The sequence below is a fragment of the Haemaphysalis longicornis genome, unplaced genomic scaffold, assembly GCF_048455015.1.
Source record: "Haemaphysalis longicornis isolate Haplotype H1 unplaced genomic scaffold, Haemaphysalis longicornis Haplotype H1 scaffold_9, whole genome shotgun sequence".
Taxonomy (NCBI): domain Eukaryota; kingdom Metazoa; phylum Arthropoda; class Arachnida; order Ixodida; family Ixodidae; genus Haemaphysalis; species Haemaphysalis longicornis.
In genome coordinates, this window is record NW_027526460.1 from 27,535,587 (window position 1) to 27,563,355 (window position 27,769).

At 49.7% G+C, this 27,769-nt stretch overlaps 2 protein-coding genes and 5 non-coding genes across 8 annotated transcripts in view; 1 reads left to right on the forward strand and 6 right to left on the reverse strand.

Annotated features, from left to right (window-relative positions):
* Positions 1-6,280, forward strand: part of LOC144151520 (uncharacterized) — an 8,443-nt gene extending 2,163 nt beyond the window's left edge. Inside the window, exons 2-4 of one of the 2 annotated variants that reach the window (XM_077682602.1) lie at positions 3,614-3,812; positions 3,968-4,107; positions 6,091-6,280. The gene's annotated coding sequence lies outside the window, so the exon portion shown is untranslated. The remainder of the gene's footprint in view (positions 1-3,613; positions 3,813-3,967; positions 4,108-6,090) is intronic. The other variant, XM_077682601.1, reaches the window with a different exon arrangement.
* A 3,255-nt stretch (positions 6,281-9,535) lies between these two features.
* On the reverse strand, positions 9,536-12,309 carry LOC144152403 (uncharacterized). The gene is made up of 3 exons (XM_077683674.1): positions 12,018-12,309; positions 11,723-11,862; positions 9,536-9,742 (listed from the first exon to the last, which is right to left on the reverse strand). Exons 1-3 carry the CDS (start codon positions 12,224-12,226, stop codon positions 9,726-9,728), a joined length of 366 nt encoding a protein of 121 aa, XP_077539800.1. The 5' UTR covers positions 12,227-12,309; the 3' UTR covers positions 9,536-9,725.
* Positions 12,310-19,528: 7,219 nt separating this feature from the next.
* On the reverse strand, positions 19,529-19,601 carry Trnar-ucg (transfer RNA arginine (anticodon UCG)). Its single transcript has one exon. It is a non-coding gene; the product is annotated as a tRNA-Arg (tRNA).
* Positions 19,602-19,917: 316 nt separating this feature from the next.
* On the reverse strand, positions 19,918-19,990 carry Trnar-ucg (transfer RNA arginine (anticodon UCG)). The gene has a single exon. It is a non-coding gene; the product is annotated as a tRNA-Arg (tRNA).
* A 316-nt stretch (positions 19,991-20,306) lies between these two features.
* Trnar-ucg (transfer RNA arginine (anticodon UCG)) lies at positions 20,307-20,379 on the reverse strand. The gene has a single exon. It is a non-coding gene; the product is annotated as a tRNA-Arg (tRNA).
* Positions 20,380-20,695: 316 nt separating this feature from the next.
* Positions 20,696-20,768, reverse strand: Trnar-ucg (transfer RNA arginine (anticodon UCG)). The gene has a single exon. It is a non-coding gene; the product is annotated as a tRNA-Arg (tRNA).
* A 928-nt stretch (positions 20,769-21,696) lies between these two features.
* Positions 21,697-21,769, reverse strand: Trnar-ucg (transfer RNA arginine (anticodon UCG)). The gene has a single exon. It is a non-coding gene; the product is annotated as a tRNA-Arg (tRNA).
* Positions 21,770-27,769: the final 6,000 nt, after the last annotated feature.

The window sequence follows — 27,769 nt, forward strand, 5'->3', positions numbered from 1 at the left end:
GATAAATCTACTTGTACTCCTTATTGCGACGGAAGCACGATTGCTTTGAGTGGTATCGCTGCAGATTTTGGTTTGGAAGATGTGGGGGGATGCGTTGGAATGTAAGACGCAGATCCAGTTCACCCACTTTCAAGGCACGAGCCACGCCAGATTAGACCGAGCATACTTTTCATTAGAACTTCTGCCGGAGTGCTCGGAGTTACACCCGTGTCGTTAAGCGACCATTGCCTAGTGTCGTTCTTGATGGGAAAGCGCAAAGATAAAAGATAAGAAGACGCTCAACCGGGACTTATGGAAAATGAACAGCTTATTATTGAAGGATGACGAATTTGTAAAAGAAGTGACAAAAAAGATAAGAAACCTTGAACAGGATACAGCGACTGTGCCTCTAAGTGGGAAAACTTCAAAGCAGAAATTAAGATGACAGCATTGGAAAGATCACCTGCCTTAAATTATGAGAAAAAAAAGGAAATCCTGCTTAGAGGAAAACCGGAGACGCTTTCTGCACTAGAGTGCCAGTCACATGTACTGTTCAAACAGGAAATTGAAACTTTGAAACATCAGTTCGAAGTTATCGAACAAGAAAAGTATCATGGTGCGCTAGTTGGGCGTTGGCTGCTGCACAGGTCGCGGCTGGTTGGCGCTGTTGATGGGCTTACAACCTGTAGGTGGCTGGCTCACGAGCGTTTTTCACTTTTTCTGTCCATGAACAAAGTTTACGGCATGCTGGGCTGAAAGTAGTAGGCAGGTGGTTCACCGACAGTATGAACTCTTTCTGGCTGTTGAATGAATTCTGTATGTGCTTGACTTCCTTTGTGAGAACTGGCCTGACAGAATTTGGTTTCGCCACTCACCCGCGTCAAGCATACGGCATCCGGGAGGCTCAGAAGGAAGCGGAGGGGGCCACAGAAGCCGTACTGTTTTAATGGAAGCTCCTGGCGTTTACTCGTTTTGAATTCGCACAGAAGCTGTAGAGTTAGCGGTTGCTTGGCTGCGATGAGCAAGGCACGGATGATGGCTTTGATTGTAGCTCATTACATTCCCCTTTGAAAGTCATGGTTTACTAGGGCCCCTGAGTTTTCAGGAACTGCTTTCCTTCTGCATCTTGCCGGTATGAGCTCCGACTGTAGGGCAACGCGCTAGCAGGTGAACACGGAGCTTCATATCAGTGATATGGTCAAGATCATCTCTGTGGCAAGCAAAAACAGCTCTGTGTTCGGCCAATGTACCTTTTACAACTACATGCTGGGTGGGAGTAGGCTGGCTGCGAAGCAGGACGGTGGAATATTGGGGTGATGGCGTGCGAACACCGCGTCGGATGCGACGGTGTCATGCGACAGGGGCACTTCTTGAGGTCAATGTTTGGGCTACTAACACTTGCTATGGCGGCTGCTCTGGCAAAGACAACGGATCGTGTTGCAGGCAGTCTTTGGCACTGTGTCTGGCAGGGCTAAGTACCGTGGCGGCTGGGTCTAGCATCAAAGGCACCGCGGCGGACGAGGCAGAAGCCTTCGCTTCAAACGGGGGGCTAGCTTAATGCTGCTGCCGAATGTCGGCTTCCAGTCACCGAATGAGTTCTTCTTTGAATCTGGCAGTGTCCATCTGTCGCCGTGCCCATTCTTTCCGTATGAGCTCGATGATTTTCCGCGATATTGTCACTGAGACGAGCCGCTCCCACACAGTTTCCGGCATGATATTCCGCCGAGCCGGATACACGCAGGCGGTCACACACAAAACATAATCTTGCTGGAGCCTCCGCCAGCAAGATTAGCGGACGCTCCAATCTTGCTGGTGGCTAGACCACCGGCCCTCTCAAGAGCACCAGCACAGCCTTGCCCTCCCCGCTCTCCCCCCCCCCCCCCAAATGTGTGTGCATCACATCACCCACACGCGCGCTGCTGTAATTCTGCCTGGATCCACAACGGGTACTTATACATTCTAAATGTCACAAGAAGGAAATTTGGAGCAATCGTCAGCGTTACTTCAGTAACCAAAATGACAGAGAAATTATCAACTCTGCAAGTTTAAGCCACTCTATCATGTTGTAGCCTTTTCTGTGTCTATCATGTTGTATCCTGTAGCCATTCTTCAGTTTGTACATCAGGGCCTCTGTTATCCAATCGAATACCTTAACTGTGTCATTACTGTCCGTTTCATGCTGAAGCGTGGTTGCCTGTAGCATTTATGTATGCGTGACCATGCCATTACGCATGTTTTCTTGGTGCACTCCGGGAAACAAAATGCTGACTTGTTTCGAGCATCGCATCATGCCCAAAGGTCATGCCGGGTCTGTACGACGGTCTAATGCTCTGTTTTTTGGTGGACTAAGGAGCTTCCCAACTTAATTTCCATTTCCCGTGTCACTAACGAAAACTACAAACTCTTATGCGCCCTATACATTCAAAACCACCCATGCTCTTACACTGTAAAGACTAAACCGGCAGTCTGTATTCGGCTGAACAGTGGCAGTGCCCGAGTGCGCTAAAAAGTTTGCCATTTCATTAATGTTTGAAACCAAACTGGTAGAACCTTATTATGATTCCTTCCCCAGATCTTACGACAGAATTGAAATTTGACAAGATTTTGCTAGACTTGCACAGGACATGCCTCAACGCAAGAGCATGGTCAGACACCGTCGTCTTTGTGTTATTATTTTTTCTAGCTAAATTTAATGTTTGATATGGCATTGAATAATGAACTTAGCAGTGGCTTGCTAGGCCTTATCCAGGAGTGGTTCTTACACTTAAAGGGATGGCCGCCCCAGAAAAGTTACTGTATAGTACGAGCCTTCAGATAGGCTATAGGGCATTTATGCATGAAGCATTGAAAACTTGACAGAGAATAATGCAACTATTTCAGAACCCCAAAAGGGAGCTCAGTACAGCAGACTCGACATTTGGGCTGTACTGGAATATCGACCACCTTCTCATGAATTATTCCGCTTTGCGTGAGGGGTAATCCTGCTATGTTCATGTAATTTTCGCCATTAACAGCGCTGTTCTTGTGCTTATATCTGTGTGTTTAGGGTTGGTATTTGCTGAAATTATTGCTAGCGATATAACGCTTCTTGTATGCATGGATCATAGCCTGTCGTTTTTTTTAACAAAGCACCTGCGCTACACATATATTTGTAGTGGAGGTCTTATATTAAAAAGAAAATGAGAGGCTAAAGTAACGTAAATTATGTTATAACGTAAGTTCATAAATTCGATGCAAACTGCATAGAATGAAGTCCATTGGCCTTACACTGGAAGCTGCTGTACATGCATAGAATGCTTATATGCCAAAATTTTTTTTTGAATTTGGGAAAAGAACAACTCAATGAAAAAAGCTCATTCTTGCTGCAGAAATGTGACCTTCCCAAGAGAAAATAGTAGTTGGTACCACTGTTTTATGGTTAAATTCCCAGCTGGAACTAGCTGGCACCAGTTGGGACCAGCAAGGACCAGCTGGGCCCAAATGGGAATTTAACCATAGACCACCTGGGACCAGTTACATTTTCTTTTGGGTTACCTTCGGATTCGAGGTATGGCGATGGTCCCGGGGACGTGGGCTGGCCACAATCCGGTACACCGTGGTTCACCTGAAGTCGCTCTATATATACATGTCGCAGGGCCGCCTGGAGGGCTTGGAGCTGGGCGTGCCTGCTGCCTGTTTCGGGCGAAGGTTTTGCGCCTGGGGAGCCTCGTTTGCGGACGTGTCGGATCGCAAGCACCGCAGATTGCTTGCGCTATGCGAGGGCTTTCACTGCTCGGCCCAGAAGATAGAGCTGGTAGCCCGTACATGCCTGGTAATGGAGAGGGCTCATTGGTGTGAGTACCCCCTGCCCTTGCCAGCAGCTGGTTCACTGCCTGTGAGGTGCACGCGATGTGGACCACATGGGCTGCTTCATAGCCATTTGCGGCACTGTTGCGGCAATGGCAAAGCTTACGTAAAACACCTCTCTGTGGTTACCATGCACACACAGGCTTGGACTGCGATATGCGCAGGCCCTGCACACCAGTCTGGGTGCTTGGTCGCCGCATCAACAGCCTCCTGGGATGCTGCAGAGGCGCCTGCCAGCTGGCCCCCTCTCTGCCTTCTCGACGTTGTCCAGGATGCGCACAGGTACGATGCTCCTTTGGTGCGCTCCAGTTCCAACGTAGTGAGGCTCACCAACCCCGTATTCGAAAAGCCAACTTACGGAATGACATAAGAAATTCTTTCGTAAGGGCCGTAAAAGGTAACATGAGAGAAAGACAGCGTGCATTTCAAAAGTCATCCATACGAGAATTCCGTGGCCTTGTAGAAGTGGTCCAGTGAGGTTCAGTTAATGCAGGAGGAACGAACCTTAGTGGGTTGTGGATAGACAAGTAAGTTGGCTAAGGGGGTGGTCTTCGAGGGGCTGGGTGATCCTGTTAACGGTGCCAGTTGAGAGTAAGCGTATTGTAGAGGGGTTGGCTGGAAAGCGAAGTGTTGCTCTGTATACCCTGAGCTGTAAAGGTTGATTGATTGTATGCAACGAGGCGCGTTTTTTAGGTGCGGAGCACCTTAGGACCTCACAATGTCCATCTGCGTCTGTGCGCATAACATTTAAAATCGCAAAAAATCACACAGGCACCGGCAGGATTCGAGCCTGTGTTTGGTAGACCAGACAGAGGTAGTGTCAGTCGTCTTACCCGTTGGGCTACGACCGTGAGTGAGTACCCGAGAGCCAAACGGCTTACTCCCTCGCCTGTAAGGGTGCGGAGTACCTTAGGAACTCCCAATGTCCGTCCGTGTCAATCCGTGTGCACAGCACCATTAGGCGAAAATCTGTGCGGAAACTGTCTAAAAGGGTACAAGAGCACACCAAAACACTCAAAAACAGGCACTAACATAATCTAGCAACGAGATTGGATTGGATTGGAAAACATTTATTGAGCATAAAAGTGGGTGGCTTTCTCAGTCCAGATAGCCGCGAGCTAGCGCAGCTGCTTGGGCGCGAGGGATGAGGCGTTCTTGGTCCTCGCACCGTTTGCTGGCCAGCTGGCGCTTCCACTGCTCAGGGGATAGGGAAGGGGGGAGGGGGGGGGGGTTGGCACGTGGGGGCATTCCCACACCAGGTGGTAGGTAGTGTTTTGGACGGAGCAAGAAGGGCAGTTGTAGGTGTGAGTGGAGGGAGAGATGTAGTGGAGAATAGTGGTGTTGTAGAATGTGTTGGTCTGCAGTCGAGGCCAAATGCGAGCCGCCTGTGTGCTGAGGGATGGGTGAGAAGGAGGGTATTGAAGCCGCAGTTGGCGATAATGATACAAGATTTCAGTGTATCGGGGAGAGACCGGGGGATAGGTGGAGGGTTCGGAAAGGTCCTCTTCCGTCGACGAAAACGCCCGGAATGTAAGAGTGCGGGCAGCGGCGTGTGCCGCCTCGTTTCCCTCGAGGGAAGAGTGGCCTGGTGTCCACACAAGAAAACGCGCAAAAGTACCGATGTAGTCAGGTTGTGATCAAGTTATAATACACCGTGACTGCATCGAACTCCGCTAAATGGCGCTACGCGGAAGCACGAGATGTAAACGGGTTCTGAAAATCCCATACCCTCTTCCCGCCATGGACAGAAACGAACTTAAGACGCGTCACGCTGCTGCTAACGTCTACGAAGACAACGAGCTTCCACGAATACGAAACCGCGGCAAGCGGAGGCAAAGTGACTAAAATCGAATGACGGTCGGGGCGCAAATCGGATTTCACTCGGTGTGCAACTTGGTTGTCATGGTCCCCGTACTCCGCACCCTCGCCATTATCCACGGAGTTGAGATGCTGCCATTTTTTTTTTAACGTGCGCCTAACGTGCGCCGAAATCTCCTACACACGGGTGTTTTTGCTTTTCGCCTCCATCAGAAAAGCGGCCGCCGCGGCCTGGAATCGAAGCCGCGACCTGGTAAAAGTATGACTGAAAGTCTATAAAACTAATTTCATGTAATCTGTGGTGCCTAAGGAAGCTTATCGGCCTGCTCCCTTCCCTACTACGGAGCTATAATAAACCGGGTCGCCAGCCCGCAGCTGCTTCCGTTCTTGACTGCTGCATATGTGTAACTTTGGCTTTTTCTTCGTGTTGTTCTTTATTTTTTTCAGATTTTGCATTCACTTAGCTTCAGCACGCTGGCCTTCTTCGACAAGTAAGGACACCTCTTTGAAGTTCCAAACCCGAAGCGCGTCCAAGCCTGCCCGTGTTCTGTACAAGCTTGCAATCCTTCACGCCGCCAAAACATGGCGTCGTAGCATCTCGCCATGTCGCTCATACTCCTTGCTTCAATTGCGAAAATAAAAGAGTTTTCTAAATATTTGCTGCCTCTATCAAGGCTCCTGCGCTCGCTGGCTACGCCAGCTTGAGCACAGTGGCGTGCATGTACAGAATTGAAAAGAAAAAATTAAAAATATGAATATACAAGGGAATTTGGACGGGAAACTACGCTTTAGAACAAACCCTCACTCACTAAGATATCTAAATTCGAATAAATAAGATCACATGAAAACTCACATCGAAGAGGAAACTTACACACGTGATGTGAACGTTTCCCTCAACAGGTCTAACATTACGCTGCACGCAAGGGAGCAAATTCTCACTTTCCTAGGCCAACCTCTCCAATAAACATATTTCTCTCTCTCTTTCTATCTCGGGTGCAAGGACTGATACCCTTCTGCGGGGCTTACACTTCCACAGTTCCAGTAAAACGTTTAACTAAAGAATGCTTGAAAAGACCCCCTTTATCAGCAAAAGATTTGCCCGATAACATGAAAGATCTTACCCTCCGAGCCGAAGTATTCTGAACTATGGTCAAAACACGGCAAGTTTGCTGAAAGGGCCGCGGATTTCTAAATTACTGTTTCCGTTAATTAATTACGCGAAACCCGGTAATGCGTGGCTAATTACAGCTTCGCAGGCTTGTGTATGTGAAGGGGCGTACATTTTGAGCGTCCCGGAAATCTTTGGCCTGAACGGGCGTTGTCTAACTATTCTGAAGGCACCAAAAGGCGCAAGAAAGGCGCTAAGAGGCAAGATTTGCGTCGCCGTTATCAAGAAAATCTTTTGCTGATAAGGGGGGTCTTTTCAAGCGTTCTTTAGCGAAACTTTTCGCCATTTTTTTTTGCGGGGCTACCATGGTTGCCAGACCAGGAATGCCCTACCCGCTAAAAGAGGGGCGGCAGGTGGTCGCCAGTTTCAGTCTACTCTGGTTACAAAGCCCTGCGCACTCGCTCCGCGGGCTCTGCCTCGGGCCCGGGAGCGACCAGCCACGGCGCGAGCGAGCAAGGGTATCCGCACCCGGGCCCGAGCCAGAGCCCGCGGCGCGAGCGCGCAGGGGTTTGTAACCAGAGCGGACTGAAACTGGCGACCACCTGCAGCCCCTCTTTTAGCGGGGAGGGCATTCCTGGTCTGGCAACCATGGTAGCCCCGCAAAAAAAATGGCGGGAAAATTTACGGGTACGCCAGCCGAAGCAAGATTTGCGTCGCCGTTATCAAGAAAATCTTTCGCTGATAAGGGGGGTCTTTTCAAGCGTTCTTTAGCGAAACTTTTCGCAATTTTTTTTGCGGGTTACCGTGGTTGCCAGACCAGGAATGCCCTACCCGCTAAAAGAGGGGCTGCAGGTGGTCGCCAGTTTCAGTCCACTCTGGTTACAAACCCCTGCGCGCTCGCGCCGTGGGCTCTGGCTCGGGCCCGGGAGCGAGCAGCCACGGCGCGAGCGAGCAAGGGTTTCGGCACCCGGGCCCGAGCCAGAGCCCGCGGCGCGAGCGCGCAGGGGTTTGTAACCAGAGCGGACTGAAACTGGCGACCACCTGCAGCCCCTCTTTTAGCGGGGAGGGCATTCCTGGTCTGGCAACCATGGTAGCCCCGCAAAAAAATGGCGGGAAAATTTACGGGTACGCCAGCCGAAGCAAGATTTGCGTCGCCGTTATCAAGAAAATCTTTCGCTGATAAGGGGGGTCTTTTCAAGCGTTCTTTAGCGAAACTTTTCGCGATTTTTTTTGCGGGGTTACCGTGGTTGCCAGACCAGGAATGCCCTACCCGCTAAAAGAGGGGCTGCAGGTGGTCGCTAGTTTCAGTCCACTCTGGTTACAAACCCCTGCGCGCTCGCGCCGTGGGCTCTGGCTCGGGCCCGGGAGCGAGCAGCCACGGCGCGAGCGAGCAAGGGTTTCGGCACCCGGGCCCGAGCCAGAGCCCGCGGCGCGAGCGCGCAGGGGTTTGTAACCAGAGCGGACTGAAACTGGCGACCACCTGCAGCCCCTCTTTTAGCGGAGAGGGCATTCCTGGTCTGGCAACCATGGTAGCCCCGCAAAAAAAATGGCGGGAAAATTTGCGGGTACGCCAGCTGAAGCAAGATTTGCGTCGCCGTTATCAAGAAAATCTTTTGCTGATAAGGGGGGTCTTTTCAAGCGTTCTTTAGCGAAACTTTTCGCCATTTTTTTGCGGGGCTACCATGGTTGCCAGACCAGGAATGCCCTACCCGCTAAAAGAGGGGCTGCAGGTGGTCGCCAGTTTCCGTCCGCTATGGTTACAAACCCCTGCGCGCTCGCGCCGCGGGCTCTGGCTCGGGCCCGGGTGCCGAAACCCTTGCTCGCTCACGCCGTGGCTGCTCGCTCCCGGGCCCGAGCCAGAGCCCGCGGAGCGAGCACGCAGGGGTTTGTAACCAGAGTGGACTGAAACTGGCAACCACCTGCCGCCCCTCTTTTAGCGGGGAGGGCATTCCTGGTCTGGCAACCATGGTAACCCCGCAAAAAAAACGGCGAAAACTTTCGCTAAAGAACGCTTGAAAAGACCCCCCTTATCAGCAAAAGATTTTCTTGATAACGGCGACTCAAATCTTGCCTCTTAGCGCCTTTCTTGCGCCTTTTGGTGCCTTCAGAATGGTTAGACAACGCCCGTTCAGGCCGAAGATTTTCGGGACGCTCAAAATATACGCCCCTTCACATACACAAGCCTGCGAAGCTGTAATTAGCCACGCATTAACAAGTTTCGCGTAATTAATTAACGGAAACAGTAATTTAGAAATACGCGGACCTTTCAGCAAACTTGCCGTGTTTTGACCATAGTTCAGAATACTTCGGCTCGGAGGGTGAGAACTTTCATGTTAATGGGCAAATCTTTTGCTGATAAAGGGGGTCTTTTCATCATTCTTTAGTTAAACTTTTTACTGGAACTGTGGAAGTATAAGCCCCGCAGAAGGGTATCAGTCCTTGCATCCGAGAGTGAAAGAGAGAGAGAAATATGTTTATTGGAGAGGTTGGCCTAGGAAAGTCAGAATTTGCTCCCTTGCGTGCAGCGTAATGTAAGACCTGTTGAGGGAAACGTTCACATCACGTGTGTAAGTTTCCTCATAGACGTGAGTTTTCATGTGATCTTATTTATTCGTATTCAGATATCTTAGTGAGTGAGGGTTTGTTCTAAAGCGTAGTTTCCCGTCCAAATTCCCTTGTATATTCATATTTTTAATTTTTTCTTTTCAATTCTGTACATGCACGCCACTGTGCTCAAGCTGGCGTAGCCAGCGAGCGCAGGAGCCTTGATAGAGGCAGCAAATATTTAGAAAACTCTTTTATTTTCGCAATTGAAGCAAGGAGTATGAGCGACATGGCGAGATGCTACGACGCCATGTTTTGGCGGCGTGAAGGATTGCAAGCTTGTACAGAACACGGGCAGGCTTGGACGCGCTTCGGGTTTGGAACTTCAAAGAGGTGTCCTTACTTGTCGAAGAAGGCCAGCGTGCTGAAGCTAAGTGAATGCAAAATCTGAAAAAAATAAAGAACAACACGAAGAAAAAGCCAAAGTTACACATATGCAGCGGTCAAGAACGGAAGCAGCTGCGGGCTGGCGACCCGGTTTATTATAGCTCCGTAGTAGGGAAGGGAGCAGGCCGATAAGCTTCCTTAGGCACAACAGATTACATGAAATTAGTTTTATAGACTTTCAGTCATACTTCTACGAGGTCGCGGCTTCGATTCCAGGCCGCGGTGGCCGCTTTTCTGATGGAGGCGAGAAGCAAAAACACCCGTGTGTACGAGATTTCGGCGCACGTTAGGCGCACGTTAAAAAAAATGGCAGCATCTCAAATCAGTGGATAATGGCGAGGGTGCGGAGTACCGGGACCGTGACATCCAAGTTGCACACCGAGTGAAATCCGATTTGCGCCCCGACCGTCATTCGATTTTAGTCACCTTGATTCCGCTTGCCGCGGTTTCGTATTCGGGGAATCTCGTTGTCTTCGTAGACGTTAGCAGCAGCGTGATGCGTCTTAAGTTCGTTTCCGTCCATGGCGGGAAGAGGGTATGGGATTTTCAGAACCCGCTTACATCTCGTGTTTCCGCGTAGCGCCATTTAGCGTAGTTCGATGCAGTCACTGTGTATTACAATTTGATCACAACCTGACTACACCGGTGCTTTTGCGCGTTTTCTTGTGTGGACACCAGGCCATTCTTCCCTCGAGGGAAACGAGGCGGCACACGCCGCTGCCCGCACTCTTACATTCCGGGCGTTTTCGTCGACGGAAGAGGACCTTTCCGAACCCTCCACCTATCCCCCGGTCTCTCCCCGATACACTGAAATCTTGTATCATTATCGCCAACTGCGGCTTCAATACCCTCCTTCTCACCCATCCCTCAGCACACAGGCGGCTCGCATTTGGCCTCGACTGCAGACCAACACATTCTACAACACCACGATTCTCCACTACATCTCTCCCTCCACTCACACCTACAACTGCCCTTCTTGCTCCGTCCAAAACACTACCTACCACCTGGTGTGGGAATGCCCCCACGTGCCAACCCCCCCCCCTCCCCCCTTCCCTATCCCCTGAGCAGTGGAAGCGCCAGCTGGCCAGCAAACGGTGCGAGGACCAAGAACGCCTCATCCCTCGCGCCCAAGCAGCTGCGCTAGCTCGCGGCTATCTGGACTGAGAAAGCCACCCACTTTTATGCTCAATAAATGTTTTCCAATCCAATCCAATCTCGTTGCTAGATTATGTTAGTGCCTGTTTTTGAGTGTTTTGGAGTGCTCTTGTACCTTTTAGACAGTTTCCGCACAGATTTTCGCCTAATGGTGCTGTGCACACGGATTGACACGGACGGACATTGGGAGGTCCTAAGGTACTCCGCACCCTTACAGGCGAGGGAGTAAGCCGTTTGGCTCTCGGGCACTAACTCACGGTCGTAGCCCAACGGGTAAGACGACTGACACTACTTCTGTCTGGTCTACCAAACACAGGCTCGAATCCTGCCGGTGCCTGTGTGATTTTTTTGCGATTTTAAATGTTATACGCACAGACGCAGATGGACATTGTGAGGTCCTAAGGTGCTCCGCACCTAAAAAACGCGCCTCGTTGCATACAATCAATCAACCTTTACAGCTCAGGGTATACAGAGCAACACTTCGCTTTCCAGCCAACCCCTCTACAATACGCTTACTCTCAACTGGCACCGTTAACAGGATCACCCAGCCCCTCGAAGACCACCCCCTTAGCCAACTTACTTGTCTATCCACAACCCACTAAGGTTCGTTCCTCCTGCATTAACTGAACCTCACTGCACCACTTCTACAAGGCCACGGAATTCTCATATGGATGACTTTTGAAATGCACGCTGTCTTTCTCTCATGTTACCTTTTACGGCCCTTACGAAAGAATTTCTTATGTCATTCGGTAAGTTGGCTTTCCGAATACGGGGTTGGTGAGCCTCACTACGTTGGAACTGGAGCGCACCAAAGCAGCATCGTACCTGTGGGCATCCTGGACAACGTCGAGAAGGCAGAGAGGGGGCCAGATGGCAGGCGCCTCTGCAGCATCCCAGGAGGCTGTTGATGAAGCGACCAAGCGCCCAGCCTGGCGTGCAGGGCCTGCGCATATCGAAGTCCAAGCCTGTGTGTGCATGGTAACCACAGAGAGGTGTTTTACGTAAGCTTTGCCATTGCCGCAACAGTGCCGCAAATGGCTATGAAGCAGCCCATGTGGTCCACATCGCGTGCATCTCACAGGGAGTGAACCAGCTGCTGGCAAGGGCAGGGGGTACTCACACCAATGAGCCCTCTCCATTACCAGGCATGTACGGGCTACCAGCACTATCTTCTGGGCCGAGCAATGAAAAGCCTTCGCATAGCGCAAGCAATCTGCGGTGCTTGCGATCCGACACGTCCGCGAACGAGGCTCCCCAGGCGCAAAACCTTCGCCCGAAACAGGCAGCAGGCACGCCCAGCTCCAAGCCCTCCAGGCGGCCTTGCGACATGTATATATAGAGCGACTTCAGGTGAACCACGGTGTACCGGATTGTGGCCAGCCCACGTCCCCGGGACCATCGCCATTCCTCGACTCCGAAGGTAACCCAAGAGAAAATGTAACTGGTCCCAGATGGTGTATGAATAAATTCCCATTTGGGCCCAGCTGGTCCTTGCTGGTCCCAACTGGTACCAGCTAGTTCCAGCTGGGAATTTAACCATAAAACAGTGGTACCAACTACTATTTTCTCTTGCGAAGGTCACATTTCTGCAGCAAGAATGAGATTATTTTATTTAGTTGTTCTTGTCCCAAATGCAAAAGAAAATTTTGGCATATAAGCATTCTACACCTGTACAGCAGCTTCCAGTGTGAGGCCAATGGAGCTCATTCTATGCAGTCTGCATCGAATTTATAAGCTTACGTTATAACATAATTTACGTTACTTTCGCCTCTCGTTTTCTTTTTAATATAAGACCTGCACTACAAATATATGTGTAGCGCAGGTGCATTGTTAAAAAAAACGACAGGCTATGAATCATGCATACAAGAAGCGTTATATCGCTAGCAATAATTTCAGCAAATACCAACCCTAAACACAAAGATATAAGCACAAGAACAGCGCTGTTAATGGCGAAAATTACATGAACATAGCAGGATTACCCTTCACGCAAAGCGGAATAATTCATGAGAAGGTGGTCGATATTCCAGTACAGCCCAAATGTCGAGTCTGCTGTACTGAGCTCCCTTTTAAGGTTCTGAAATAGTTGCATTATTCTCTGTCAAGTATTCAATGCTTCATGCATAAATGCCCTATAGCCTACCTGAAGGCTCGTACTATACAGTAACTTTTCTGGGGCGGCCATCCCTTTAAGTGTAAGAACCACTCCTGGATAAGGCCTGGCAAGCCACTGCTAAGTTCGTTATACAATGCCATATCAAACATTAAATTTAGCAAGAAAAAATAACAACACAAAGACGACGGTGTCTGACCATGCTCTTGCGTTTAAGCATGTCCTGTGCAAGTCTAGCAAAATCTTGTCACATTTGGAATTCTGTCGTAAGATCTGAAGAAGGATTCATAATAAGGTTCTACCAGTTTGGTTTCAAACATTAATAAAATGACAAACTTTTTAGCGCACTCATGCACTGCCACCGTTCAGCCGAATACAGACTGCCGGTTTAGTCTTTACAGTGTAAGAGCATGGGCGGTTTTGGAATGCATAGGGTGCATAAGAATTTTGTAGTTTTCGTTAGTGACACGGGAAATGGAAATTAAGTTGGGAAGCTCCTTAGTCCACCAAAAACAGAGCATTAGACCGTCGTACATACCCAGCATTACCTTTGGGCATGATGCGATGCTCGAAACAAGTCAGCATTTTGTTTCCCGGAGTGCACCAAGAAAACATGCGTAATGGCATGGTCACGCATGCATAAATGCTACAGACAACCACGCTTCAGCATGAAACGGACAGTAATGACACAGTTAAAGTATTCCATTGGATAACAGAGGCCCTGATGTTCAAACTGAAGCATGGCTACAGAATACAACATGATAGACACAGAAAAGGCTACAACATGATAGAGTGGCTTAAACTTGCAGAGTTGATAATTTTTCTGCCATTTTGGTTACTGAAGTAACGCTGACGATTGCTCAAAATTTCCTTCATGTGACATTTTAGAATGTATACGTAACCGTTGTGGATCCAGGCAGAATTACATCAGCGCGCGTTTGGGTGATGTGATGCAAACACATTTGGGGGGGGGGGGGAAGAGCGTTGAGGTGAAAGGTGTGCTGGTGCTCTTGAGAGGGCCGGTGGTCTAGACCACCAGATAAAATTGGAGCGTCCGCCAATCTTGCTGACGGACGCTCCAGCAAGATTATGTTTTGTGTGTGACCGCCTGCGTGTATCCGGCTCGGCGGAATATCATGCCGGGAACTGTGTGGGAGCGGCTCGTCTCAGTGACAATATCGCGCCTATTCATCGACCTCATACGGAAAGAATTGGCACGGCGACAGATGGACACTGCCAGATTCAAAGAAGAACTCATTCGGTGACTGGAAGCCGACATTCGGCAGCAGCATTAAGCTAGCCCCCCGTTTGAAGCGAAGGCTTCTGCCTCGTCCGCCGCGGTGCCTTTGATGCTAGACCCAGCCGCCACGGTACTTAGCCCTGCCAGACACAGTGCCAAAGATTGCCTGCAACATGATCTGTTGTCTTTGCCAGAGCAGCCGCCATAGCAAGTGTTAGTAGCCCAAACATTGCCCTCATAAAGTGCCCCTGTCGCATGACACCGTCGCATCCGACGTGGTGTTCGCAGGCCATCACCCCAATATTCCACCGTTCCACTTCGTAGCCAGCCTACTCCCAGCCAGCACGTAGTCATAAAAGGTACATTGGCCGAACACAGAGCTGTTTTTGCTTGCCAAAGCGATGATCTTGACCATATCACTGATATGAAGCTCCGTGTTAACCTGCTAGCGCGTTGCCCTACAGTCGGAGCTCATACCGGCAAGATGAAGAAGTAAAGCAGTTCCTGAAAACGCAGGGGCCCTAGTGAACCATGGCATTCAAAGGGGAATGTAATGAGCTACAATCAAAGCCATTATCCGTGCCTTGCTCATCGCAGCCAAGCAACCGCTGACTCTACAGCTTCTGTGCGAATTCAAAACGAGTAAAGGCCAGGAGTTTCCATTAAAAAAGTACGGCTTCTGTGGCCCCCTCCGCTTCCTTCTGAGCCTCCCGGATGCCGTATGCTTGACGCGGGTGAGTGGCGAAACCAAGTTCTGTCAGGCCAGTTCTCACAAAGGAAGTCAAGCACATACAGAATTCCTTTAACAGCCAGAAAGAGTTCATACTGTCGGTGAACCACCTGCCTACTACTTTCAGTCCAGCAGACAGCAAGCCCAGCATGCCGAAAACTTTGTCCATGGACAGAAAAAGTGAAAAACGCTCGTGAGCCAGCCACCTACAGGTTGTAAGCCCATCAACAGCGCCAACCAGCCGCGACCTGTGCAGCAGCCAACGCCCACCTAGCGCACCATGATACTTTTCTTGTTCGATAGCTTCGAACTGATGTTTCAAAGTTTTAATTTCCTGTTTGAACAGTACAAGTGACTGGCATTCTAGTGCAGAAAGCGTCTCCAGTTTTCCTCTAAGCAGGATTTCCTTTTTTTTATAATTTAAGGCAGGTCAATTTAATGCTGTCATCTTAATTTCTGCTTTGAAGTTTTCCCACTTAGAGGCACAGTCGCTGTATCCTGTTTAATGTTCCTTATCTTTTTTGTCACTTCTTCTACAAATTCTTCATCCTTCAACAATAAGCTGTTCATTTTCCATAAGTGCCGGTTGAACGTCTTCTTATCTTTTATCTTTGCGCTTTCCCATCAAGAACGACACTAGGCAATGGTCGCTGAACGACACGGGTTTAACTCCGAGCACTCGGGCAGAAGTTCTAATGAAAAGTATGCTCGGTCTAATCTGGCGTGGCTCGTGCCTTGAAAGTGGGTGAACTGGATCTGCGTCTTACATTCCAACGTATGCCCCACATCTTCCAAACCAAAATCTGCAGCGATACCATTCAAGGCAATCGTGCTTCCGTCGCAATAAGGAGTACAATTAGATTTATCGCGAGCCGAGCACAAACAATTAAAATCTCCCGTTAACACGAGAACCCGTTCTGTGTCCAGTCACACCCGCAATTCTTTGAAAAACACTTTTCTTTCATCGGCTTTTGTCGGCGCGTACACACAAACAATACGCCATTCTTTTGAGGCTAAAATAAAATCACAAATAATAAAGCACCTAGATAAACTGGACGTCACGTTTTGCACTACTACGCCGCTGCTCGGACGTATTAAAATGAGACAACCAGCCGATAAACCGACGGCATGGCTGACACAGACTTCATAACTTGGGCTGAACACCCCGACCATCCTTTCCGTGCTTTGCTCGGTCTCTACTTTCGTCTCCTGGATGGATATGACGTCTAACTCCCTTTCGCTGATGAGTCTGTACAATTGACTGTGACGTTTGCACTCAAAAAGACCGCGTACATTAAGGGTGGCACAACGCAAATGATGAGATGAACACCGCATGAATGGAAGATGCAGGCAAGTAACACACTGTTACACAAACGCTACAGGAACACTGGCACCGCCCCCTTTCCTACCCCTCAAAAAAAGAAAAAGTGTTTTCGGTGCCGTAACGCCCAATACTGTTCATGCTTTACATGGCAGGGTTAGAAAAGAAACTGGAAGAAAGTCAAGTAGGGTTTAGCCTAACCCATAGGCTGCAAGGCGAAGTGGTACAACAGCTTATTCCGGGAATGTTATACGCAGACGACATTGTTCTTTTAGCTGATAACCAAACCGATATGCAGCGGCTAATAAATATTTGCAGCCAGGAAGCCACTGACCTCGGGTTAAATTTCGGTGCAGAAAAATCAGGAATAATGGTTTTCAATGACGCTACCACCGACGTAGTGTCTATCCAGCAAGGCGAATTACCTAGAGTCAAGGAATATAAATATTTGGGAGTGTGGATAAACGAAGGGGATAGCTACTTAAGTACTCACGAGGAGCAACTTAAGATTAAGGGAAAGCGAAACGCAGCTATAATGAAGCATAGAGCTCTGTGGGGGTATAACAAATATGAAGTAGTAAGAGGAATGTGGAAAGGAGTAATGGTTCCGGGTCTCACGTTTGCGAATGCTGTACTCTGCTTAAAATCAGACGTTCTATCACGCCTTGAAGTAAACCAGAGAACGGTAGGACGTCTGGCCTTAGGCGCGCATGGAAAAACAACTAACGAAGCAGTTCAGGGAGATATGGGCTGGGCGTCGTTTGAAGTTAGAGAAGCTCAGAGTAAAATATGCTTTGAGATGAGGTTGAGGGCAATGGATCAACGAAGGTGGGCAGCTAAGGTTTTTAGGTACCTATACTTGAAAAGCGTGGACACGCAGTGGTTAAGAAAGACTAGAAGGCTAACGATGAAATACGGAAAGAACAGTGGGGAATCCAAAACAGCCAAGGTAACCAAAACAGAGGCAAGGCAGATTGAAACGAATAAATGGAGGGAAAAAATGGAAGCCAAAACGTCGTTAGAGATGTACAGGGCTGAGAAGATGAACATCAGAAAGGAAAATTTCTACGATAATTCCCAGGGCAGTGCTTTGCTTTTTGAGGCTAGAGCAGGTTGCCTGCGAACTAAGAGTTTTGTGGGGAAGTATTCACAAAATGATGGGGTATGCGTGGTCTGCGGAAAAGAAACAGAAACTATGCGGCACATCGTGCTAGAATGTGAGGGTATCCATCCAAATCTACATGAAGGGAATATTGGGCTGTCAGAAGCCCTAGGATTTAAAGGTATCACAGAGGAAGTGAACTTCAAGGCTGTCGAGGGGACGAAAAGAAGATTAGAATGCTGGTGGACGAAAAGCAGAGAGGGGAATATTGCCTAGGACAGTTACCACTTGTAACAAAAAAAAAAGTATTTTGTGCCTAATAAGCGTTTTGTGCCTGCCCTAAGCAGCGCTAGTATTGAACCAAAAGTGTAAAACATAGGTATATTAATCTTTTTTGGTAAGATGGCATGTCATCACCCCGATACAAAGGGGAAACCAATAGAAATCATCATCATCAATCATCATCATCGCTCATTCGAAGACCTCCCCCCAAAAAACAGCAAACGTTTCTCTTACGGAGGCTTCCCCGCCGCATGTCCTCTGTCATAAGGCGTAATGTTGGGCTTTGGCGTGAAGCTTGGACGCCTCAGCCTAACCCCTTTCACACTTGCCTTGACGTTGCCGGAGTCACCAGAGTCCTCAGGCTTGTCGTCCTCCTTACGCGGCCGCTGGACGGTGGCTTCCGGGTCGTCTCCGTCGCCGTTGCTGGCGTCACGCACTTCACGAGTTACAGCGGTGTTCGTCGAACCCGCCGCAACACACTCCTCACTTTTCGCGTCCAGCACAGGTGCCACCGGCGCTGGGTCGTTCTGGGAGGTCGACTGCTGCTCCACGGGAGCAGCGTTTACGTCCTCCACGTCTGGTTCCGCCAAAGGGTCCCCGGGTGCGGACGCACCACCTCCGCCGGCTGCCGCCGCCTCTGCCTCCTCCTCGTCCATACGGTTTTCAGCCGCGTCCGCGTCTCCGACAGGTCCGGTGACATGTGCATACGTCCGCACGCACTGCGTCACTTCGTGACCGAAGCGGCGGCAGACAGTGCAGCGCGGCACCTTGCAGTCGCGCCTCATATGGCCCGTCCCCGAGCAGCGGAGGCACTGCGGGGCCCGGCCTGGAACGACCACGAGCGCCTGGCCGCCCGCAACCCGGAGCTCGTGCGGCAGGTCGTCGAGCCTCACACGGGCGTTGAGCCTGAGGGTCACCGACCGCGTCGTCGAGCCTTTCTCATTCATGCCCTTGACACGCCACCTCTCGCGTCCGATGTCGGCGACATGGCCGTAGGGCTGCAGCGCCGCTCGCACCTCGTCGTCCGGCACGTTGTACAGAATCCAGTGCAGTTTCACTCGCACATCCTGGTTCGCCGGATCGATGACGAGGCACCGGCGCTCCTACACTTTCACGTCGCTGGCCGCGAGCATGCGCTTTACGCCGCTTTCGTCCCTGAATGTCAGGGCCCATACGTGGTTCATTTGATACGCCCCCCGGGCAAGCACCTCGGGGAGCAGTTCCAAACGAGCCAAAGTGTCCCTGAAATCTTCGACGCGATAAGGCCTCGCACGAACGTCCGCATGAAGAAAAATGGTGTTTAAAACACACCGACCTGTTGGCAGCATTGGGAAACTGACGGGGTAATCTCCGGATTCCTGGCCAAAAAACCTGTTTCCGCGGCCAGAAATGGCCGCATTCACCGCTCCTGAGGAGCCAATCATCCCGCGTCCGCACACTAGCGCGGCCGGAAGCAGAAACCATTAGGCCACTCAGACGGAATAGAAAGGGCTACAGTTAGCTGAAGGTCAAGGCGGGGCAGCCATCTGACGCTGTCATCCGGGTGGTGGTGAACAGGGCACGCAAAGGCTGTAAGGGATGCGAGAGTGGAAAACATGAAACATCTGACCATGAAAATAGCAGACGCAGAACACATTAACACGGACGAGTAAGGGTCAGTGCGCTGAAACGTATTTATTCACTCTTGATGTGGTGGCTTTTTTCTGTAACAACAAATCCGGTATCTTAGCACAATAGGCAATCGTGCTTTTGTCGTTCAAAAACATAAGAGAACCACCTTTTCAAAATAAGAGACGTGCTTTTGTCGTTCAAAAACATAAGAGAACCACCTTTTAAAAAGAAGAGACGTCCGCGACAGGACTCGAACCTGCAATCTTCTGATCCGAAGTCAGACGCCTTATCCATTAGGCCACGCGGACGGGACAAAAGGGGCTACAGTAGGCTAAAGGTCAAAGCGGTACAGCCATCTGACGCTGCCATCCGGGGGGTGGTGAACAGGGCACGCAAAGGCTGGAAGGGATGCGAGAGTGGAAAACATGAAACATCTGACCATGAAAATAGCAGACGCAGTACAAGTTAACATGGACGAGCAAGGGTCAGTGCGCTGAAACGTATTTATTCACTCTTGATGTGGTGGCTTGTTATTGTAACAACAAATCCGGTATCTTAGCACAATAGGCAATCTTGCTTTTGTCGTTCAAAAACATAAGAGAACCACCTTTTAAAAAGAAGAGACGTCCGCGACAGGACTCGAACCTGCAATCTTCTGATCCGAAGTCAGACGCCTTATCCATTAGGCCACGCGGACGGGACAAAAGGGGCTACAGTAGGCTAAAGGTCAAAGCGGTACAGCCATCTGACGCTGCCATCCGGGGGGTGGTGAACAGGGCACGCAAAGGCTGGAAGGGATGCGAGAGTGGAAAACATGAAACATCTGACCACGAAAATAGCAGACGCAGAACATGTTAACACGGACGAGTAAGGGTCAGTGCGCTGAAACGTATTTATCCACTCTTGATGTGGTGGCTTTTTTCTGTAACAAAAAATCCAGTATCTTAGCACAATAGGCAATCGTGCTTTTGTCGTTCAAAAACATAAGAGAACCACCTTTTAAAAAGAAGAGACGTCCGCGACAGGACTCGAACCTGCAATCTTCTGATCCGAAGTCAGACGCCTTATCCATTAGGCCACGCGGGCGGGACAAAAGGGGCTACAGTAGGCTAAAGGTCAAAGCGGTACAGCCATCTGACGCTGTCATCCGGGGGGTGGTTAACAGCGCACGGAAAGGCTGGAAGGGATGCGAGAGTGGAAAACATGAAACATCTGACCACGAAAATAGCAGACGCAGAACATGTTAACACGGACGAGTAAGGGTCAGTGCGCTGAAACCTATTTATCCACTCTTGATGTGGTGGCTTTTTTCTGTAACAAAAAATCCAGTATCTTAGCACAATAGGCAATCTTGCTTTTGTCGTTCAAAAACATAAGAGAACCACCTTTTAAAAAGAAGAGACGTCCGCGACAGGACTCGAACCTGCAATCTTCTGATCCGAAGTCAGACGCCTTATCCATTAGGCCACGCGGACGGGACAAAAGGGGCTACAGTAGGCTAAAGGTCAAAGCGGTACAGCCATCTGACGCTGCCATCCAGGGGGTGGTGAACAGGGCACGCAAAGGCTGGAAGGGATGCGAGAGTGGAAAACATGAAACATCTGACCATGAAAATAGCAGACGCAGTACAAGTTAACATGGACGAGCAAGGGTCAGTGTGCTGAAACGTATTTATTCACTCTTGATGTGGTGGCTTGTTATTGTAACAACAAATCCGGTATCTTAGCACAATAGGCAATCTTGCTTTTGTCGTTCAAAAACATAAGAGAACCACCTTTTAAAAAGAAGAGACGTCCGCGACAGGACTCGAACCTGCAATCTTCTGATCCGAAGTCAGACGCCTTATCCATTAACTGACTGATTGTAGGGTTTAACGCGCCGACGCAACGCAGGCGATGAGGCGCGCCGTAGTGGAGGGCTCCGGATTAATTTTGACCACCTGGGGATCTTTAACGTGCGCCGAAATCTCGTGCACACGGGCGTTTTTGCTTTTCGCCTCCATCAGAAAAGCGGCCGCCGCGGCCGGGAATCGAACCCGCGACCTCGTGCTCAGCAGCGCAACGCCTTATCCATTAGGCCACGCGGACGGGACAAAAGGGGCTACAGTAGGCTAAAGGTCAAAGCGGTACAGCCATCTGACGCTGCCATCCGGGGGGTGGTGAACAGGGCACGCAAAGGCTGGAAGGGATGCGAGAGTGGAAAACATGAAACATCTGACCACGAAAATAGCAGACGCAGAACATGTTAACACGGACGAGTAAGGGTCAGTGCGCTGAAACGTATTTATCCACTCTTGATGTGGTGGCTTTTTTCTGTAACAAAAAATCCAGTATCTTAGCACAATAGGCAATCGTGCTTTTGTCGTTCAAAAAAATAAGAGAACCACCTTTTAAAAAGAAGAGACGTCCGCGACAGGACTCGAACCTGCAATCTTCTGATCCGAAGTCAGACGCCTTATCCATTAGGCCACGCGGACGGGACAAAAGGGGCTACAGTAGGCTAAAGGTCAAAGCGGTACAGCCATCTGACGCTGCCATCCGGGGGGTGGTGAACAGGGCACGCAAAGGCTGGAAGGGATGCGAGAGTGGAAAACATGAAACATCTGACCATGAAAATAGCAGACGCAGAACAAGTTAACATGGACGAGTAAGGGTCAGTGCGCTGAAACGTATTTATTCACTCTTGATGTGGTGGCTTGTTTCTGTAACAACAAATCCGGTATCTTAGCACAATAGGCAATCTTGCTTTTGGCGTTCAAAAACATAAGAGAACCACCTTTTAAAAAGAAGAGACGCCCGCGACAGGACTCGAACCTGCAATCTTCTGATCCGAAGTCAGACGCCTTATCCATTAGGCCACGCTTTTTTTTATTGCCTTTTTACATGTGAACCAAAAACCGCGCGCAGAACTGTCAATTGATAAAAAACGTCAGTCTGACTTAGACTGACGCTGGTGCTTCAATAATCTTTCAATTTCAACAGCTCTTCGAAAACAGGTATCCACTCAGGGTCAACCTCTCGCACTTTATACATTTCTACAAAAAGATGTACCGACTCTTTGAAATATTCCGGTATTCTTCTCACATCAACATCACTGTACCTTACCGCCAATGTGTTACGCCATATGCTGTGCAGTCCTAACAGCATGACGGTGTCATACGGGATTCCATCCTCTATTTTTACAGAGAGGAACCTTATACCCTTGGGATCCAGCGGAAATTCTTTTGATTGTTTTTTGCAAAATATCCCAAAAGAATACAGCCCCCCAACAGTCTAAAAAAACGTGTTCGATCGTCTCCGGTTTTTTACATACAAAACAGTCTGGTCCCCATGGTACAAACAATTGTTTCTGCTCCATCCATGTCTTTACCTCAAGTGTACCCGTGTGCATTTTGAAAAAGAAGTTTTTCACCCCAGATGGAACAAGCATATTTTTTACCCTTTTCAGAACGTTCCGCTCGATTCCCAGGGTGTACATGCTTCGGTACAATGGTATAGGCAGCACCATGTCTACAATATCTTTGTACAGCCTTTTCCTTGTGACTGTACTCAAATAATCCAAAGAGAAACGTGCGGTGAGGAAACGAAAAGACAAGACCATTTCTTTGAAATAGCCCTTCACCCCACCGCTCAAATATTCGGTGGTCACGACATACTCTGACAGCACACTTCCAAGCCTCAATTGACACACCGTTCGAAGAAAAGGGTCTGTGACATCTCTAAGAAAAAGAAACCTATTAACCAGTTGCCTTAAAAACAGATGAGTTAACCCGAGACCGCCTTCTCGGACCGGCCGAAAAAGATTTGTTCTGCTTGTTCTTTCCCACGTTGAACCCCACACGAACACGGCAAACACCCGGTGAATCTTCTGCACGTTTACTCTTGAACAATGCAAAACTTGAAGCACATACCAAAGCTTGCTGGCAAGAAATAGATTGCAAACAGTGGCACGCGCGAACACAGACAGTCCCCACCCTTTCCACTTGTCAGCCTTATCGCGGAGCATAGCGGCTTGCTCTCGCCAATACGGCTCGCTGTCCTGATAGTACAACAGCGGCACTCCGAGGTGTTTAACAGGGCTAGTTACCCACTGCATGTTGGCGAATATGCCTGGAGTTGCAGGCCAGTTGCCATGCCAAAACCCTAAAGATTTACCCCAGGTTACTGAACTGCCGCTGGCTTCACAAAAACGTTTGACCACTTGTACAACCTCAAACACACTCTCATAATTTGTACAAAAAACAGCAACATCATCCGCGTAAGCCAGTATTCTAACTTCAGCCGCATGGAGTAGGAAACCTTGAATGTTCTCACTCTTAATCACACTTAAACAAAAAGACTCAATAAACATACAGAACAAAAGCGGGCTTAAGGGACATCCCTGCCTCACAGATCGTTCCACTTGTATTCGCTTACCGACATGCTTGTTTATAATCAGGCTTGTCGTACACCTATTGTACGCCATGCGTACTCCTTCCAGAATCACAGATCCTACATTAATATACTCTAAAATGAGGAACAGGAGGTCATGTGGCACACGATCAAATGCTTTTTCTAAATCCAACTGGATCATGGCAACGCCCCCTCCTGTGACATCGCAACACTCTAGGACACATCGTGCCTTGTGTGTGTTAGAAAATATAGTCCTTCCCTTTATTCCACATGTTTGGTGGGGCCCTACTAATTCTGTCATTACTGTCTGCATCCTTCTTGCTAGTATTTTCATGAAAATTTTATAATCCACGTTTGCTAAGCATATGGGACGGTAACTAGTAACCTCTTTAAGTTGGGTGATGTCTTCAGTTTTGGGGATAAGTACGGTGTGTGAATTTAGAAATGACGGAGGAAGGATCCTAAGCTCTAGAGCCTCATTGAGAACGTTTGCTAACAAGGGTGAACATTCAGTTTTAAATTTCTTATAAAACGCTGCCGTCAAGCCATCCGGCCCCGGCGACTTACCAGGGTTTAAGTCTTCTATAGCCTTTTCTACGTCGTTAACTGTTATGGGCTGTTCTAAAAATTCTTTACTATCTGCTTCTAACACTGGCATCAAGGGAAGAAACTCCTTCTTGAATTTTTCTACGTTAACCGTGCTTTGAGCGAAAAGGGCGCTGTAATACTCGTAAAAGGCATGCTCGATATCTTCAGTTTCTGTAACGTACGTATCTTTGTATTGTACCTCCTTTATATCATTGCGGCGAGCTTGGCTTCTTTCTGTTCCTAACGCTCGCTTCGTTGGCTGTTCTCCCGCGATAATGTGTTCAACTCTTGATCTTACGAGCGCCCCTCGATATCGCTCGGTGTCGATCACTTCTAGTTTTTTCTTTATCGCGCAGATGTCATCCTTAAAGGCTCCCGGCTGCGTACATTCAAGCTGTACGAGCGCCTGCAGATTGTTGCGCAAAATTCTTTCGTCCTTGTCCTTCTCATGCTTCAGCAATGTAGCTCGTTCTAGCGCTTTCATTTTTATGTTTTGCTTGAGCAGCTCCCATTTGACCCCATATCTTTCTTTTTTGTTTTCTTCCTTCAATGTACTCTGGACGTATTTTACAAAGACGTCATCGCTTAGTAGGTTCGAGTTTAATTTCCATTGTTCCCATCTGAATTCTTTCGGTTGCGTTTTCTTGCTCCCGATGGAAAAGGCGACCAAACAATGGTCACTGAATGGGACCGAACGCACAAGATAATTTTTGTATTCTGGTACAATTTCCAATGAAACGTACGCTCGATCAAGCCTGGAGTGACTGTATCCTTGAAAATGAGTAAACTCAACTCCTCCTCCACTTACAGTTTCTCCTACGTCGTCAAGCCCACATTCATTTACAATAGACAGTAACGTTTCTGTGCTTGCGTCCCTGAACGGTGTAGCACTTGTCTTGTCGTGTGATGCACAAACACAATTGAAATCACCTAACATGACGACACTTCGTTCACTGTTGCAGTAAGGTGCCACAGTGTCGAAGAAATCTTTCCTATCCCGCACCTTTGTTGGAGCGTACAAGCACAAGCCACGCCACTTACACTCATACACCGCAAAATCACAGACAACTAGGCGCCCGTCCGTGCTAGAAGTCACATGCTCAATATTTAGGCCCATGATTTGTCTGATAAACAGTACGCACCCTGCCGACGTGCCAACCACGTGAGAAACACATGCATGATACTGAGACTGGAAACAGCGTACCATAGCCTCTGTCTGATCCTCGTCTTCTATTTTTGTCTCTTGAACTGCTAATATATCCAAGTTCTCCTCAAGCGCCAGCCTATACACTTGCATCTGCCTTCTTCTGGAACTTAGTCCCCGTACATTAAGCGTAGCGACACGCATGGGCCTATTGAGGTAAAACATGAAATAGCAGTGTCAGACGGAAGGCGTAGGGTTTACCTTTGTTGGCACGTCTTGCAGGGTATTCCGTTTCAGACTCAAATCAGGACTTGGGTGTGCTGCCTCTCGTAAGAGGTGACGCAGGCAGCTCGTTGACGACACGATTTTTTTTCCAACGTACAGTGCGCGTCAGGCTTGTCTAGGGCAAGCGAGTGCGCGGCTTGGGAGCGTGCGGGCGACATCTGCTGATAGCAGCTGGGTTAGAGATAGCTTGCCATTGCGCGTGCGCCGATCTCGAACAGGGTCAGGCCGGTCTTCGTTTCACATGTGCCGCTCGAATTTGCAGACGCCACTACCCTCGAGGGGCGATTGTCTTTCACAGTGGCAGCCGGGAGCGTTGACAGGCCAGATAGACGCGCCGTTCGATGCAGTGCAACAACTCATCAGGCGGTTGCGCAATTCTAGAAAACGACCTCCGCTAATCTTCTGAATCTCACGTTTAACAAACGAAAAGCACGCAACAAGAACGCACTGCAGCGCTTTCCGTCAAAACTTTTGTGCGATTAATTAACGGCTGCACTGATAATGCATGGCGTCAAATTACGCGCTTACCCCGTGTCACCGCCTACGATTGGCTCTTCAGAATAAAAGCGCCCCTTGTGGGGCGGGGCGTCTCTAAGTTTGGGAGGCCTATGCTATAAGACGACCGACCCGAGCCTGTCTGAGATCCACGCATGTGCAATGGCAAGCTATCTCCAACCCAGCCGCTATCAGCAGATGTCGCCAGCATGCTCGGAAGCCGCGCGCTCGCTTGCCCTAGACAAGCCTGACGCACACTGTACTTCCACTGCTGTTCAAGTAGCCGTAGACGTTGCGCTTTGGGTGCATCGTCGACGCACTCCCTCCCACGTTTCGCCGACCCTTCCTGCAGGTTCATCTTCACCACACTGGACCCTCTTACAGTTGCCTCGTCGTCTTTTTTGGTGCCACTCTCGGTGGCCACAGCCGGCGAAGCCGCGAGGGCAGTCTCCGATGTGGAGGGGTTGGCTTCCGGAACCATCACCTCCTTCGTTAGTTCTTCCCCTAAACCCTCTTGTGTAGAGTTGCCTTCGGGCGGCTTCTCTGCAAAGTCGCTCACCACGTCTTTCACAGCGTTCCCGTCCTCTTCCGGAGTCGCCGCCGTCTCCGCCTCCTCTTCGTCCATCAAGAGGTCGTCCCGGTCTGCGTCAGCACCCCGGCCGACCGCTCGCGCGTACGTTCGCGTGCAGTCAGCCTGCTCATGCCCGAAGGCATGGCACTCGGTGCATTTGGGCACCCTGCATTCACGTCTGATGTGGCCTGCAGTGCGACACCGCAGACAGACCGGGGCCCTACCTGGAACCACTACAAGGGCTTTCCCCTTTCCAAGCGGCACCTGATGCGGTAGACATTCCGGGGTGACGCCCTCCCGAAGCACAAGTCGGAGCACACGAGTGGTAGAGTCCGCAGTTTCAAAATCAGCTGCTCTCCATCGGTCGTTCGCCACATCCTTCACTTCGCCGTACACAGCGAAGGCCCGGCGAATCGCTTCGTTTGACACGTCGAAGGAAACCCAATGAAGCTTTATCCGTAGCTCTTGCTTGTTTGGGTCTATGACCAAACACGTACGCCCCTTCACGTCCAGCCTCCCGGCTTCCAGCAGCTTCTTCTTCGCGTCGTCGCTCCGAAAGTTCACCAGCCAAACGTGCGACATCTGATAAGCACCGATGCCGCCCACTTCCTGTATGACGCCGAAATCTTTCAGCGGTTGGCGAAAATCGTCAATCCGGTACGGTCGACAGCTATTATCGCAGTGTAAAACGACTGCGCGACTCATAGCTTCTCCTGTTGGCAGCGGGGGCAAAACAATCCTGTAATCCTTGGGTACAGCGAAAGACGGAACACCACGGCCGGCATCGGCCGCTATCGCTGCTCCTTCGGAGCCAACCATTCTGCGACCGCTCCTGACGGAAACCGGAAACAGAGTGATCCATTAGGCCACGCGGACGGGATAGAAAGGGCTACAGTTAGCTGAAGGTCAAGGCGGGGCAGCCATCTGACGCTGTCATCCGGGTGGTGGTGAACAGGGCACGCAAAGGCTGTAAGGGATGCGAGAGTGGAAAACATGAAACAT